The following is a 16,502-nucleotide window of genomic DNA, read 5'->3' on the forward strand; positions in this document are numbered from 1 at the left end:
TGCAAATAAATGGAAAACACGCCGAAATTTCAACTTACACGACACAATATGCCAACAACAGAGCTTTAAGGGACAAGCATCTCGCACAGTAAGTGTAAGAATAACTGTATCCCTCCGACACATTTCCGCCCATCAAATGGACAATCAACTCGCTCTTGAGTCTCCCGAATCAGCTTATTACCAAAAGCAATTCCAAAAACTGGTGATCAACAAACACTGCAGCGATAAGACCTGTAATAAGACACCGTCGTCTCACAGCCACAATCTTTTACTTTTCCAGCGTTCAACCACCCCTGCATGTCTGCACCCCAGGCGACCTCTTATGGCAGCAAATGCATTTACGAGTTCTTGGATCAATCGCCACTTCTTTTTTTTTTTTTTTTTTTTTTTTTTTTGACATTCTTATGTTTTGTCATATTACTCCGTAGGGCGCCACGATAAGCCATGTCGTTGGACCAAGGACGCACGCCAAAAGAAAGTATTTAAATAGCACGCAGGTACAGAAGAATGCCCATTTGTTTATTTTTGTAAAGCGGCATATGCAACTAGAACTACCTGCACGGCGAAGCCGGCGGCTTCCTCTGTTTTCCTTCCATCCTGTATTTGGAACAGTGAGAATCTAGACGTCAAGTCATGCAATGAAGGAAACCGACATGGGCCGTCACCTTCGAGCCATTGTTTCTGGCGTGAGGGGGTTGGATGAAGAGGGAGAGCGAGGGATTGTACAGTAACTATTCAAGGCAGGGGTGGGAGAAACAGTGTGACAGACAGGGGAGGGGAGTTAATTGCATGTGCGCTGCTGGGAGAGGGGGCTAAGAACAGCTGAAAGTTGTCTGCGTATGTTGTAAGTACTCCGGATGTCGTAATAGAGCATGCAGAGGTCCCAATCGGTCACAATGACAGGCCCGGTGAACTTTACTAGCAAATCCCGAGAAACGATGGCGATCGATACAAACAATGGTGACATGGAAATCGAGTGAAAAATTAAGAAGAAAAGGAGGTCCAGCCGAAGAGAGAGATCTGCCCAGACACAAAGCACACAAAGATACACTCGCCACCGTTGCATTCGCGTGGGCAGTGCAATGCAAGTGGCCGCTTTTGTCGGGGTTTATCTTCTTTTTGTGGCTTTTGCCAAAGTCCAAGGACATTCTGTACAATGGTCAACTAGCAGTAGCAAACGATTCTTCAAAAACGTACGATTATGCAACAAACGACATGCCGTAGTAGTTAGAGAAGTGAAACAGTAAAAAAAAGAGAAAACGGTATGCTGTAGAAGCGATAATTCATCAGGGACCAAGTTCTACGAGTGAGAAATGTCATTTCTGGAGTTTGCAAGTACTTGTTTATACTTACCGTTCGGAGCCGGGGGATCCCCAGCTTTGATCGACCATTAATTGCAGTCCGACGCAACAGTTTCTCTTTTCGAACAATATCCCAGAACGTCTAATATCCGTACGATGTACAACATACTTTACGAGAATTAAAACTGCAAAGATCGTTAATCTTCTGACCGTTGATCCACAAGTACAGTGACCCAGAAAGTGACAGTGACAGGTATACGCAAAACGCCGATTGCAACCTGCTTTAGTGCCTCAACTGCAGCAAGACCAATCTGGACCTCCATGGACCATAATCACGGCGTCTGGGCAGTGCGGAGTAAACCGAACTGTGCTGGGAGTGGAGTATGGATCTACATGTTACGCTTTGACCTGTGTGCCGAAGAAGAAAAGAAAGGTAGAGATAAAGGAACAAATGAGAAAAAGAAACGAAATAGCCGCACAAGGTCCGCATCTGTGGCGGCAACTTTGATAGCAGACAACAATAGTGACACACACTGCGGAGAATGAGAATTGTTCTTTTACGGAGTACTGTCGAAGAGGTAGTCGTGGATCGTATCGGCCTTGCCAATGAGACTGTCTCATTGAAATTGGACCCTGCCGGGAAGCAGAGTAAACCAAAGGTTAACATACACTAAACGCAAAGAATGCCATTTCTGTAGCGCGGAACCAGGATGGTCATTCCGCGAAGAATCCCATATCCACGTGTAACCTTATGCAGGTCGACGAAAATAGTCTTGGTCGCTGATGCCTGCCGGTGAAAAAAAGGAAAAAAGGAAAAAGAAAAAAAGAGAAACAAAAGAAAAGAAAAGGAAAAGCACAGAAAACGGAAAAGGGATGGGAACGGAGCACAACTCAAGAGACGACGTAGTGACCATGTTCCCTTCCCCCGGAGCCACAAACTAAAACACAGCCGTCGGACTCTGCTCTGGCTTATCTCGGCTCTTCCAATGACGCCCCGTAGGCTTTACCAGGGGGTGGTGCATGCTACATGACCGATATACCGCCTTGCGTACTTTTTCCTCTTCTGTCTCCTTCCACCATCTTACTTTCCCATCATTCTCTTCTGCTCTAACCGCGTACGCAACCGCCACTACTTGACACTTTTTTTTTATTCACATTTATCTTATGCGCTGTCTATCTCCCTGTTTTTGTCACGAGCTCCTCGTCGTGGCACGCCCCCTCCACAAAAAGATCTTTTGTGACGCGCCCGATCCTCCTCGCGCCCGACGGGCCGGATACCACAGCAAGGCCACAAGGCTTGCCAGCCTCGAATCCAACGCTTTGTTTCAAAGTCGCCCCCCTTCGTGTACTTGTCATCGCATATCACTTCTCGTCTTCCTGTCAAGCTTTTCATTTTCAGCTGAGATTGACTCCACAGCCACCCTCCTTTTGCCCCGACGCGAAACCATCGTCCCCAGACATTGGGAACATTGTATCCGAGCCGCCGGTAAAGGTGCTGTTTTGCTGCACCTCGTAAAGATACACACTACCTACTTTCCCCGAGAGTGGCAATGTGTGCGACGAGGCCAGCTGACTCGATGTTGTATTGAGGCTCGACAACCTTTGTGAGTGTGTGTAAATTCCAGTGCGTGCGTGTCATCGATTATGTGAGAAGTTCGACGAGCTGAAAACGACAAAACAATAACACGGCCACGTCCAGATTTTGGGGGAAGGCTAAAAGTCGAAGATTTCTGTGTGTGTATACAAGAGGTTTTTTTTTTTGTCAAGAATAGAACTTCAAACCAACGTGGTGTGCCACAACTTCGTGCCTTGAACACGAATTGAAGATATTTGAGGACGAAGTCGGAAGATCACTTGCAGAACTTGTAACCCCCCAGGTCAAAAGGTTTGCTTTGCGAGTTGTCGGCTATGATGCTATGATATGGACTTTTCAAAACGAAAACATTGCAGGTCGTATAGTAACACATATTCTGTTATATTTTGTTTCGTAACAGAAAAAAGCTTCTTTCATTAGACCTGTCAAAATTTTGCAACGTGGCAGTAGGAAAACATTCGCTGTCATCAAGTGCTATTTCATATATATTTATTTATTTTTCAGTTGCACATCGAGTAGCTCCGTGAATTTATCAGAACGAGAATGATGACAATTTGTAAAGTTGTAGAGAGATCAGCTGTACAGCACATTTTATTTTCGTTTGTTGCTTTTATTCTTCAGGGGAAGTGATTGCTAATCGATGAATGGCGCGCTGTCAGAGATTGGCCGGCGCTGTATCCTGTATAAATGGGAATAAGCCCGGAGTCGGATAAACTATCAAAATTTTCCGTTCCTATGGTGCAGTGGTTAGCATGGTGCTCTTGTAAGTCGAACCGAAAATTACCTATTGGGAAAGCCTGGCGAAGCCTGTTCTAACACCCGAATTAGATAGACTCAGAGGCGGCGCAAGTCCCTTTGTTCCTATGACAGTAATGCACAGGTCGTGGGTTCGAACCCCACTAGGAACAACAATTTTTTTTTTGCATCGGTTTTCAAGTTGTTCGTTTAATTCTCCCCCTCGATGGCTTGATTTCCGGCACATCGTACACTGATTTACTTTTATACGTAGCATGAATGATGCCGAAGAAGAATGCCACACAAAGTACACAAAGTATGGCCGGTTAGCCCTTGTTACTACATACTTTATATTTTGATATTTGTCTCTAGATGTGCTCATATTTTATGTGTCATCAAGTTGTCGCTCGTACATGTTTAAACGCCCACCGTGAACGTGTCCAGGTTTACAAGAGAGCAAAGCCGGCCTCTTCGAGCTTCTTTCCAAGAGGCAGAACCGGCCGGCCCTGCATAGGGAACGGCCAGAAGAGCGGATTGTCAAGATTGTCGGCGGCCTTGGCGAGTGACGCCGATGCGGCACTGCCGCCGGTAAAGAAACCCTTGGAGACGCCAGCATCGAGCACGCCCCAGGTGCAGTTGAAGTCGCTGTCTTCGATGTTGGGCGTGAAAAAGTTGAGCCTTGTGGTCATGGGGCGCAGCAGGCGGTCGCTGTCGGCGTCCTCGATGAGCCTGCCGCTGGACGACTTGGTGACGGGGGTAATGTGGATGTCAATGTTCCACTTTTTCGCCAGGTAGCGCAGGATGTTGAGGGCCTGTTCGGCAAAGTGGTGGCAGGGCACCATCGCGGTCAGGTCGGCGATGCCGCGGTTGATGGACTCGACCACGCGGGAGTCGAGTTTGGTAGTACCACGGCCCGGACTGGGGCTGTTGTTGTTGCTTGCTCCGCCGTTCGAGTCCTCGCCGCCGTGGTGTGCTCCTTTACCGCCTCCACTTCCACCACCACCACCACCACCGCTGCCGCCGCCGCCGCCGCCGCCGCCACCGTTGCCGCCACCGGTGCTGCTGTTACTGCTGCCTCCATCACCGCTTACGCTGTGCATGCTCTGATCGTCGCTGTCCTTGGGACGACGGGCAAGAGAGGTGGACGCTTTGTTGGCCATGGCAGCGGCAATGTCGCCGCCCGGCGGCAGTTCGGCCGATGTGGAGGCGCCAATGGCGAGGTGCATGATGGACGAGGTAAGGACAAAGTAAGGTACAAAGGACGGCGTTCGTTGCAAGGTGTAGAGCTGGGAATAGGAGCGGAGCAGGCCCTGGATGGCATCGGCGGCCTGTAGACAGACATCTTTAGGCAGGATTCTGGATCCAATGATACGGAGCTTGATCAAGGGCCGGAAGAGCAGCAGGATCGCGAAATGGTAGTACATGCTGGAGAGCAAGTGTGGTTAGTACATGTAGGACATAGAGGCATTAGGGCACCAATGCACTTACTGGGCGAACAGGACAGCCGGGGTGAAGTTGTGTCCGAGTCGCAAGACTTCTGGTATGGAGTCGTACCAGTTGAGATACTTTGTATAGATGTGGAGAAGATCGCGGCTGGTGAGAGGGCGCCCAGGAGAATGGAGAATATAGAGGGACTGGTGCACAAGCTCGCTGAGTTCGCAAAAGCACTTGTATACCGAGCGTACGTTTGACGGCTGCTGGCAGGAGCGCTGCAAAGGTGCGCCGTCGTCCGTGTAGGGGATCCAGTGCGAAGCCTCGATGCCGTCAATGATGGCAGGCTTTGGCGGTAGAAGCGGGAAGCAGGAGCATTGGGGAAGGGATCCTGTTGCAAGGGACCAAGCACTGGGGAAAAGATGTGAGAAAAAAGAGGAAATACAAAAGCGTCGTTGGAAGGGTCGACAGCAACTTACTGGTCAAGGGCAAAGGCGCCCCAAAACGTGGCGGCCTTGACGGCAACCTCGTCTTCGTCGCCGTCGTCGTTGCGGATCTGGTGCAGGCCCATCTCAATGGCCAAGCGGATGCTCTGGCCGGCATAGTACCAGCTCTCGGAGTCGCGACCACAGCTTGCCTCTCGAATCGACATGATGCCCAGCGCCTGGATGGTGGTCAGACTGTGGTGGTTCTCCTCGAGGTAGAACAAGCGCTGGCACTCCTTGAAGAAGTGGTCGCCGGACGTGTACGGGTCGTCGGGCACGGCGCGTGTGTTGGGCTGGGTGGAGAAGCGGCAGCCCAGAGCCAGCAAGGCGTTGACGAGGATGGGCGAGCAGTAGCGGGGGCGGCCTTCTTGGAAATCGGAGAGAAAGTGCTCCTTGCTGAGGGAGGCAAAGGTCGGATACTCCCAGCAAAAGTAGAGCGCCAAGAGGTGCTGGACGAGGTTGAGATCTTCCGAGATGTCGGTCCACGTGGTGGTCGGCAACTTGAGGTCGGGCATGTCGGGTGCGAGGATTTGGTCGACGCCGCGGTACCGTGGGATCCCGCCGGAACTCATGTCACCCATGCCTCCGCCGCCGCCGCCACCGCCGCTGCCACCGCCAGAGCCGGACTGGTCGTCTGGCCCGACGCCCTCGACCCATAACCCGACGCGGGACTCGGGCGGCATGTTCCAATCCTGGCGTGAGTCGCTCTGGGTGGATGGTGCCTGGCTCGTGGCCGAGTAGGGGTCGCCGCCCCACGGACTACCATGCTGCTGATTCAGCTGCTCAAAGTGATGTTGCTGGAGGTGCGACTGATTCGGCTGATGCTGTTGGTGCTGGTGGAGCGACTGGTGTCGGTGATGTTGTTGAAACTGCTGATGCTGTTGATGCTGTGGGGGTTGGAGATGTTGCTGCTGTTGTTGCTGGTGGTGGGAACGTCGCTGATGCTGCTGATACGGATGAGGCAGCTGTTGTTCACTGATGCTCTGGCTCGAGCCAGGACCACCAGAGCCGCCGCTCGACTGCCCACCCTGCGTCATTCCTGGCGAGAAGGGCACGTATGTCGGGGCCTCACCGCCCAGGAACGCAGCACTCGGCAGCGAGCGTTGGAATTGCGACGGCGTATTCGTCGACGTCGTGCTGGTTGCTTGTAGTGCCGCTGCATTAGGATTTGGATTTGGATTTGGATTTGGATTTGAATTTGGATTTGGATTTGTTGTAGCAGTAGAGGCGGCTGTCGCTGGCGCGCCCGTATCAAGATACTCGGACAGGCTCTCTACTGTCTCGCCGTTGTGCAACCGGTTCAATATATCCTCCCATATGCCCGGGCGGTTGAGCGCGGAGATGACGGCGTCGCTGGACCGTTGGCGCCTGCGCAGGACCTCGATCTCGCTCCGGAGGTCCTCTTTCGACTGGCGGACGGGCAGCTCGTACACGCACTCAACGTCCCTCTGGACGCGGCAGCGCCCGCATGGTCGTCGTCCATCACACTGTAGGCCCACTTGTCAGTCGTGTTGTCGTGTCGTCATGCTGATAATAATACAGTCTGACATAGTTGTCCCTCACCTTGACGCGCTTCTTGCGACACTCGTTGCAGGCATTGGGCGTGACCACGCCGATACCGCGCCGCCGCTTGGATATCTGTGCCTGGGACAGCGGTGTGGCCGTGGAGGACGTGCTGGCAGCCGGTTCCGAGTCGGGCGCCGCCCGTTGCTTGCCGCGTGCGGCGTTGCCTTGGCCGCCGGCCGAGTTCGGCGTTGGGATGCCTGCCGAACTGGACAGGTCGTCTTCTTTGTTGTCCATGCTTGCCGTCGGTCGCCAATGCAGCCAATGCAGCCAATGCAGCCGTGGGCAGGACGCACAGCAAAGAGAAGAGGCGTGGGCTGGTCGTGTCGGGTGGCGCTGGAATGTCGCAAGCTGCTGGCAAAGCTGTCAATCGTGACGATTTACCGAGAAATTGCAGCCACGCAAGGAAATTGGAGAAGGACGCCTCGAGATGCAAACGACGAAGAGATCATGCTTTCATCTTTGTGTGTTATGTAAGGACCATGCTTATGCGCCAGGGACAGGTGTATTGCTGTGAGATGCGATCCGTGTGGGATGTGGTCTTCGCGAGCGATGATGCCGAGTTGCGTTCGTGAATCGATTCCTGTGATGGGATTTGTTACTGGCTTTTGCGGTCGGGATCCAATGGCGGTTTATACGCATAGATTTGTTTTTATGGGCTTGGCGAGGCCTGTTCCTGGGCGGCAGGAGGGGGCGGTCGGTTGTGGGTTGTGTCTCGGGCATTAAAAATATCAAAGCCGTTGAAAAGAGGTCTTGCGTATTTCGACGGCGAAAACGGCCTGTACTTTCATGCTACTGTGAGGCGCCACTGGACTTAGTCGGGGCGTGTCCTCCGTACATTGCCACGGAGAATTGGCCGAACAAAGCAGAAAAGATAGTTTAGTGGCTAGTTACTGTGGCACCCCGCCTGCCCGCCTAATTGGTCGCGTGGGTGACATGCGCTGTCTCCTCTTATTGTAGCAATTTACCCACTATAACAGCGCTGAAGACGAAATAGCGTGCTTCTGAACGCACTGGAAGGAGCTACAGTCATGATTAGGAAGGACTCACGCCTCAAACCACAACTAGAATGGAACGGTGCGACTCAGTATTCGCAGTGCGCAATGCGACTGAGGCACCGGACTGTGGCTTCAAACTGCACTAGTTTTGTTGGTTGCAGAACTTGCCAGACCTCGACCGCCTTGGAGCGGCCCACCGACATTGGATGACGCTCGCGAGAAAAAATGACGGCACGAGCAGACTTGGCATTTCATTTCGTCCGAAAACTCCAAGGGAAACAAGACTCCATTTCGGCCCAGATCGAGGCGGATCTCGGCCATTGTCAACTGCCACGTTGTGTACAAAGATATGAGCTATCAAGGCTCTAAGGGAGGAAGTGGGACGAAATACCATGTGCAAGAGGGCAAAATAAAAACCAGTCCACACGAAGTGTAAATAAAGAGAAGATAGGACAGGTAAAGGTTATGTCTCCTACAGAACCGTCACCACCCAAGGATGTGAAGGAAGCCAATCGTCGTTTTCATTCCAGATAATAAACATACGCTAGTAAACATACGCCGGCAAAATCTATGCTCAAGTTTCCTTCGGACCCATTTCCAGAAGCCGTGTCTCCCAAGATTCTTTACTGTCGCTATTATACAAGATATACCTCCCCTATTCGAACGTCACGTGCATACAAGCCCAAACAGATCTAATAGACCTTGTTCGGACTACGATTGGCCTTGGCCTTGGCAGGGCTGCGCTCGCGCTCGCCCTTGCTGGGGCTTCGCCGGAACGACGGTGTCTGAGGCGGCGGCATGATGGCCGCGCGGACAACATCTGGCGAGCCATCCGTGTCCGTTGGCGTGTCAGGCTGCAGCATAAACTCGCGCCGGATGTGGCGCGGCGTCTGCCCGATTGGTGCCCAGATATATGCCTGGTTGGGGTCCTGGGACGACGGAAGCGACGACGGTCCTGGGGGCCCGCCCACGGGCTGCGACGCGTACGCGTGCGGCGAGGGCAGGTTGGGCTTGGCGTTGTCGACGAACGCGGCGTCGCGGAAGCGGCTGAAGCCCATGTTGCTGGCCAGAATCACAGCCAGCATAGCTGACAGGATGAAACCCTGTACATTATTAGTAAATCGTCCGTAAAAAAAAAGAGACGAAAAAATGATGCAGAGGTGCAGAGTATGGATTCGAGTGCAAACCTACCCAAGCCTTGAAGCTCATGACACCGACAAACTCGTTGATAATCTCGGCCACGTTCTTGGCCGACACCTGCAGCTTCATCACGCTCGACGGGTCCTGGTTCATGCACACCTCCCACTCGTTGCACATCACGTTGAGCGCCGGCAGTCGCTCGCTGAGGGGCGCACAGCGGTTCTTGGTGTACTCGTGCGCGCAGTCGTTCATCTGTGCCAACAGCCGCGACCGGGCCGCATCCGCCGCATGCGAAATGTCGGCCCGCATCATGGAGATGCCGCCCCACACGAACCACATGACGACGGCCATGAAGAACACGTTCATGCCCAGCTGCAACCACCACGACAGGATGAGCGGCACGTTAGGGTGGTCGTGGATCGCCGAGAACAGGCTGCCGATAGCACCCCGCTTCACCGTCGTTCCGTCCGTGCTCGGGCCACCGCCCTCTCTCCCGCGGCGGCCCTTCTTGCCGTCACCACCACCGCGCCTCCGCTGAGACCGGCCGCCGTCGGTCCATTCACTAGCGTCCGAGTCGTCCGATTCGTCAGAGGTGTAGTTGTTGTTGTTGCCGTTGCTGTTGTGCCGCGAGCGTACGCTGCCCACGTCCTTGTCGCCCAGCTGCCGCTTGCGCTTGCGTACCCGGTCGCGCCGCCCAAAGAGGTAGTCGAGCTTCCCCCGTGGCACCGCGCCACGCCCAGACGCATGACTTGACGTCGGCCGCGACGGCGACGCTTGCCGTTGTTGGCTCTGTGTGGAAGCGGGGGAGTCGTTCTCGTCGTGGAACAGTTTGCGGTTCACAGCCGAGGCTGGCGTGATGGTCGCTTGGGCGAGCTCGCTGTCGAACCGTTCGTATTCGGGCGTGTCCTCGGCCGCCATGGACGCATCACTCTGTACCGCGGGGCTCTCCTCGGCCCCGGACGCTTCGGAGAAGATGTCTTCCCTAGGCTTCTGTGGCGTTGTAAATGCCGGGTTGCGGAAGGGCGACGCGGCCGGATAGGATTTGGTCGAGGGGGCGTTGAAGATGGAGGAGCTTGGTGGCCGGGGGAACTGCTGCTTTGACGGCGAGGGGGGGTTGGCATGGAACGACGACGATGCCGCGTTCGCGCCAATGGAAGCAAAGGGATTGGCCGACCTCGCCAGCTTGGAAGGCGAATCTGAGGAACCAAAGGAGGGACCTGACACAAAACGTTAGCAAGTCGTGACGCGGAAGGGCATTCGAACACGCAAGCGCTGCTTCACGAGACGTACCCATAAAGGGCCTTTGCGGGATCTGCGAGAACGGACTGGACACGTCCACAGGCCCACGGTTGTTTTGGTATTCCCAGTCCATGGGGCCTTCGAATGTCCTCCGACTCATCGTGATAGCGACCAACAACGATTGTGGTGATGTATCGTCGTGATGTTGGAATTGGCTTCGTTGTGTCCTCAGGCAATTGTTGTTTTGCTTTTGGTCTTAGGAACAAGGTAGGAAATGTGGGTGACGGGCGAGACGTGGATATTAAAGCAGGATGCGTTTGTTTGCCGTCGCTCATGCACGGTCGGCCGTGCTGTGAACAATTGTTTGCCGTGGCAGCGTGGGACCGCAGTCTTGTCGCCAAAACTTTTTGGTGGCACGGTACGTTGTAGCCGCCTGTCGTCGGTGGCAACGGGCTTGGAGCTCGCCGCCTGTAAACAAAGGTAAAACAGGTCTGACCAGGGACTAGTCTTGCGAGTCTGGTATGCAGCTGCACCATTGCCTCAGGCACTAAGTATATACCTTTTGAAAGATTGCACATGACCAGTCACGTGCCCCAATTTTTAAATTTAGTGCTTGAACAGCCCGCGCCGAAGCAACGCGATTTTGACGAAATGAGAGCAAAAGGTGACGTTCCAAGCGTCCTTTGTCCACTCACTGCTTCCGGCGCTTTCGAATCTCGTCCGTTTACTGTCATCCCTGTTTGTGCCTTGACAAGAACGCTGGGCACTATTCCTCCTGCTTTTCGACTTTATTGTATACCTATACCCATTTCTCATCACTTCAAAACCCACGAATACGATTAGGGACGAACCCTACCACTCTCAGTCACATTACAATGGCCGACGAAGCATCCTCTCCGGCTGCGGCCATATCGCCAAAGGCCGACGCCGGCATCGATGACGATGTTGCGAAGGCCGCGGCCACTCCCGAGCCTGAGGCGTCTGACCCTGCTGGTCCGGATGGCGAGGAGGCTGGAGACAACGGTGACGATAACGACGACGCACCACAGACTGTCGAGGATGCCGGCGGTGCATCCGGCGATGACGACGAAGACGAGGAGCAGCTGTCGGATGTCGACGAAGACTTTGAAGACTACGACCCGGCCACGGCCGAGATTGAGGAGCGGCCAGTGACGATTGACGAGGAAGCGGCACGCGGGCTCAAGGCCACAAAACGCAAGCGGGACGGCACCGAAAAGCCACGGAAGCCCAAGGAGGGCCGGCGGGAGAAGAAGCGGCGCCCAGCGGCGGGCGATGGCGGTGCAGCGCCAGGCGCGGGCGACAGCGACGAGGCGGCCGAGGGGTCCAATCGGGCGCGTAGATCGCGGGCCGATGACGGCGCTGCATCGGCCCCCCGACGGAAGAAGTCGGCGTCGCCCGAGGTCAACGAGGAGGACCTGACGCCTGAGGAGCGCCGGAAGCGTGCGCTCAACCGGGCCATTGATCTGGCCATCCGCAACCCCAACAAGCGGAGGAGAAAGCAGGATGAGGATGTAAGCTACACCTGCGCAAGACAACATGTGGGGGAGCCTACCAAACGGGTATGCGTGCTTTGCTAACCACGGTGGTTATGACAGGATCTCGAGAAGATGGCCGATGAAGAGATTGCGCAGCTCAAGATCCGCATGGAGCGTGCGTGCATGGCGGACATTGATGCCCGTGCCGAGGGCCGCCCGGCCGTCAACAAGCTGCAGCTGCTGCCGCAGGTGCTGTCGGTCCTCAACCGCAACGACATTCAGGAGACCATCCTCGACCCGGAGACCAACTTTTTGCAGTCGCTCAAGTTCTTCTTGGAACCGCTCAACGACGGCTCCCTGCCCAGCTACACCATCCAGCGCGACATCTTCACCTGCCTCACCCAGCTGCCGATTGAAAAGGACGCCCTCCTCAGCAGCGGCATCGGCAAGGTCGTCTTGTTCTACACGCGCAGCAAGCGTGCGGAGCCCGCCATCAAGCGCATGGCCGAGCGCCTGGTGGGCGAGTGGAGCCGCCCCATCCTCAAGAAGACGGACGACTTCAAGAAGCGCCACATTGAAACGCGCGAGTACGACTACCGCGCCGCCCGCCTGGCCGAGCAAAAGAGCGCCATGGGCGGTGCCCCCGGCAGCCAGTATACGCAGACGCTGGCCGAGCGGCCCATGTCGCGCTTCGAGCTGGACCGCGAGATGCAGCTGGCGCCGCCCGTCGTGAATGCGAACCGGGCCACGCCCGTGGGCCTTCCACAGTCGTACACCATTGCGCCCAAGAGCACATTTGATGGGCACCGCGGAGCCGACTACCGGCCGATTGGTGCGAGCAGTGTAGCAGCTTTCCAGCGGATGGCACAACGAGCCAAGATGCGGAACAAGAAGAAATAGATGAGAGCTTCGTGCGGCGGGGAAGCCCATGCAGCAAACGGTGGATATTGGGGGGGGGGAGATGTTACGTGGTGATGCTACTTGGCCAGGATTTTACATTAGCTTGCTTTGCATTCGTTCTCCCATGTCTTGTTTTCATTATTGAGTCTGTCATGGCATATGCGTCGCTCTGCTACCTGTTTCTTCTGTTCTGTTTTCTCATTACTATTGTGGAGTGGGCGTTTTCCGGTCGCTAGGTACAAGGCATAATTAAATTTGGGTCACCAGTCTGCTTCATCCTTTCAGCGCTACAATGAGCGCATTTTGATTCAGCTTCCATGTATAAAGCTCGCGTTTAAAAACAAAGCGCATTTGACTTTTCAATAAATATAGGTGCATTCGGTTCTCGGGGGAAGAGCAAAGTTCTCGGAAAGGGTAGTGGCTCCAGCATCCAACAACCAGGACGGGTCTATAAAATATGTTTTGGGAAGTGCAAGCTCTACGAAAAGACCGCTGTCAGCGCAAGTACAGAACAAAAACAGCGTCTCGCCGTGACAATGACATAAAATATGCGTGTTTGTATGTGTGCGTCAAAACAAACCCTCAACTATATAGGATAGTGAAGACCAAATGTTTCCTCCAACACCAATGGAACAATAAAAGATAAAAACAAGACAGCAGTGACACACCAACGGGTGAAGCAGGCTTCTCTATATAACATGTAAGTCCACAAAAAAAGGCGCAGAAACCAGTGCGAGGCGCAAAAGAGTGTAATATATCGCTAGCAGCCACGTATAATATGCAGATGAGTGCAGTAGAGGACAAATGATGAGGAGGGGGAGGGATTAAAACATCCAAAGAGTCCAATAATATGGTAATGTTGGTCACAATCACTGCTCTCCTTGTTTATGTCTGTTCCGTTCCTCCTCCGTATTCTTTGTTTGTGGTTAGTTTCCCTACTCCATCCCACTGCCAAACTGCCCGCTCCCCGGTCTTCGTTCCTCGAGGTACGCCTATCGTTTCCGCACCTCGGTAGCCCACCCGTCTATGCCTTCGCCTCGGCTTCCAACACGGATACCGTCAATGGCAACCGAGTGCATGCCGGGTGTATCTTCAAGCCACGGGTGGGAGGCCATGCCGCCGGCGTTGGCGCGCTTGTCCGGCACGAGTTCGAGGAGCGGGAGCAAGAAGTCGGCAATGCGCCGGGCCTCTTCATCCTTAAAGTGGTACTTTTCGCGCAGCACATCGGGCAGGGCCCAGTGGCGGAGGCGGTGGATGTTGCGCAGGTCGCCTTTTCTGTTAAAAATCTCTTGTGACCACTTGCCCGAGAGACAGAGCGACTTGGGGAAAGGGCCGAGAAGCTCGATGATCTGTGCAATGTGGTCGTCGTCCTTGCCGTACTTGGTGCCGGACTGCGGATCGAAGAGGTAGTCGCCCGTGATGAGCTCGAAGACCTGGAGGGGGAGACGTTAGTGGGGTTCGAATCGTACACGTGCAGGTCGCGACGCTTACCATCGCTGCCATGCTCCAGACATCTGTGCTGGCGCCCCATTTGGCACCCAGGATGACCTCTGGGGAACGGTATTGGCGGGTCTGGATATCGTTGGTAAAGTGGTGGTTGACCCAGCAAGCGTTGCCAAGATCAGCAATCTTGACGCTGATGACATCGATACTGAACTGGTGCTCTTCGGCTTTCCGCTTGTCGCCGGAGCTGGATGGGCTGCTCGAAGAAGACGGTGATGGGGTTTTGCCGAGGCTGACACCAGACACTTCCTTGGCCAGGATGTCTCTGCAGTACGGTTAGTATTGGTACCGGCATCCGTGCCAAGACGTGGACCGGAAAACAAAATACGTACTCTGTCTTTTCCCGCTTCTTCTGGAGCTCTTCGATCGATTCAGCCTTATGATGATGGTCCGTATCGTGTTCTGATGAGGAGAAGTCCTTCTTGTGAGTGTGGGAGGAGGCTGTAAAGATTGTTAGTTGAGATATGCAGAATCGTCGCCGGTGGGGAGGTAAACACATACAGTCGTGAAGCATTTGGCCGAGGCTGCCGTGTGAGCTTGGCGGGGCAAAGGGCGAGTTGTGCCCGAAACTGGCGTTTAATGGCGAGGGCAGCGGCTGGCTGCCCGTGATGAGAGTGCGTCTCCTCCGGCGACCATTGCGGTTGCTTTCTTTATCTGAAGACTCGGTCTTAACGACCTTTTGTACAATCTGCTCGACATCGCCAATCTCGATAAGAACGTTCTCGGGCTTGAGGTCCGTGTGGATGATGCCACACTCGCGGTGCAGGTAGTCCAGACCCAGCAGCACCTGCTTCGTGATCTGCTTCACCAAGTACATGGGAATGCCGCGGTGATTCCACTTCTTGATGAGGCCGAGCAGGGTCTCGCCCAGGACTTCAAACACCATGCACACGTGTGTACCGTTGGGACCCTTGTGCTCAAAGGAGTCCAAGAGACTGATGACGTGTTTGCGGCCCGGGTGGTCGGGGTTGGCCTGCACGATCTTGTTGAGGAGCTTGATCTCATCGACGGCTGTTTCGGTGTAATGAGCAGCTGAGCGGACGACCTTCAGGGCGACATGCTTTCCGGTGATATTGTCGCGCGACAGCCAAACTGTTGAGAAGTGGCCCCAGCCCAGTTTCCGAACGACGGTGTATTTTCCATCTTTGAACTTCTCGCCGACCTGGACGGGGTGGTAGCCGCCCTTGCAGTAGTCTTCGGAGTCTTCTTCGTCGGCGGTGTTATCGGCGGCGTCGTCAACGGAAGACGAAGATGTTGGTGAGTGATTTAAGCCAGAGATGTGTGAGGATCTAAAAGAGAGGTGGCGCAGGCGCACACTGTGTTAGCGGGACTGCGATTGTGGTTCACGATACGAAAAGTGATGCCGAGAAGTGGTCAAAGGCGGCGCAGCTGATCGATGGAAGAAAAGTGGGGGGAGGGGCTGTTGCTGCAGGGGTGAGGCCAATCCAAAGGAAAAGCAATAACGAAGCGCGCAGTTAAACAGTGAGAATGAAACAAAGCATGCGCCCAGAGGAAGACAGATGGATAGATTGGTAAAAGATCGTGAGTGTACGTGGAGGGTCACAGTAGGAGCGAACGGGAAGGGAGGGTTAGAGGCCGGACCTTGACTTTGGCGGTGGGTCTCGCACGTCGCGGAGACTGGGGAGGAGACTTTTCAGCATTGGGGGCGGTTGGGAGCGAATGGCGCGTTGGGTAGAAAGAGAAGGGTGCAGGATGAAGAAGAGGAGAAAGGCGGAAAGGGAGAGAGGAGAAAAGGGGAGTATGAATGAGGCAGGGAAGCACCAAATGTAGTGCGCATCAGAGACGGCGACGCGCAGCCATGGGAGTGAAGTGAAATCGAGACCTGAGATGAAGGGCGCTTATGCCGGGGTGAGAAGAGTAGGCAAGTTCGGGGCAGAGACCAAAGAACTGATCATGGTCTAGAACCAGGTATGGGTCGGCGACGGGAGTGCAGATGTGCGATGACGACAGGTGAGGAAGGCAAGATGCGAAAGCAGTTGGGCCAGTGACAAGGTGAATAGGATGTAAAATTGAGAGTTGAAGAAGGCCAACGGGACCCGGCAAGAGGTATAGATCGAGTAGATGTGGAAAAAGGATAAGCATACGGGTTGGGTAAA

General features: G+C 54.3%; 4 protein-coding genes and 1 non-coding gene across 5 annotated transcripts; 2 read left to right on the plus strand and 3 right to left on the minus strand.

Moving 5' to 3' along the window:
• The first annotated feature begins 3,624 nt into the window (after positions 1-3,624).
• Positions 3,625-3,803, plus strand: SPBR_09547. The gene has a single exon. It is a non-coding gene; the product is annotated as a tRNA-Thr (tRNA).
• Positions 3,804-4,076: 273 nt separating this feature from the next.
• On the minus strand, positions 4,077-7,346 carry SPBR_04606 (c6 zinc finger domain containing protein; the record flags this gene model as incomplete). Its single annotated transcript, XM_040762883.1, has 4 exons — positions 4,077-5,055; positions 5,119-5,472; positions 5,541-6,994; positions 7,110-7,346. The coding sequence occupies 4 exons, from the start codon at positions 7,344-7,346 to the stop codon at positions 4,077-4,079; spliced, it is 3,024 nt and encodes a 1,007-aa protein (XP_040615377.1).
• A 1,453-nt stretch (positions 7,347-8,799) lies between these two features.
• Positions 8,800-10,646, minus strand: SPBR_04842 (nuclear envelope protein; the record flags this gene model as incomplete). The annotated part of the gene is made up of 3 exons (XM_040763119.1): positions 8,800-9,210; positions 9,299-10,464; positions 10,538-10,646. The coding sequence occupies 3 exons, from the start codon at positions 10,644-10,646 to the stop codon at positions 8,800-8,802; spliced, it is 1,686 nt and encodes a 561-aa protein (XP_040615378.1).
• Positions 10,647-11,361: 715 nt separating this feature from the next.
• Positions 11,362-12,882, plus strand: SPBR_04956 (transcription factor IWS1; the record flags this gene model as incomplete). Its single annotated transcript, XM_040763233.1, has 2 exons — positions 11,362-12,018; positions 12,103-12,882. 2 exons carry the CDS (start codon positions 11,362-11,364, stop codon positions 12,880-12,882), a joined length of 1,437 nt encoding a protein of 478 aa, XP_040615379.1.
• A 992-nt stretch (positions 12,883-13,874) lies between these two features.
• SPBR_04748 (serine/threonineeeee-protein kinase SRPK3) lies at positions 13,875-16,046 on the minus strand (the record flags this gene model as incomplete). Its single annotated transcript, XM_040763025.1, has 5 exons — positions 13,875-14,315; positions 14,374-14,650; positions 14,718-14,826; positions 14,887-15,674; positions 15,988-16,046. 5 exons carry the CDS (start codon positions 16,044-16,046, stop codon positions 13,875-13,877), a joined length of 1,674 nt encoding a protein of 557 aa, XP_040615380.1.
• Positions 16,047-16,502: the final 456 nt, after the last annotated feature.

This window comes from Sporothrix brasiliensis (assembly GCF_000820605.1).
Source record: "Sporothrix brasiliensis 5110 chromosome Unknown Cont21, whole genome shotgun sequence".
Lineage (NCBI taxonomy): Eukaryota > Fungi > Ascomycota > Sordariomycetes > Ophiostomatales > Ophiostomataceae > Sporothrix > Sporothrix brasiliensis.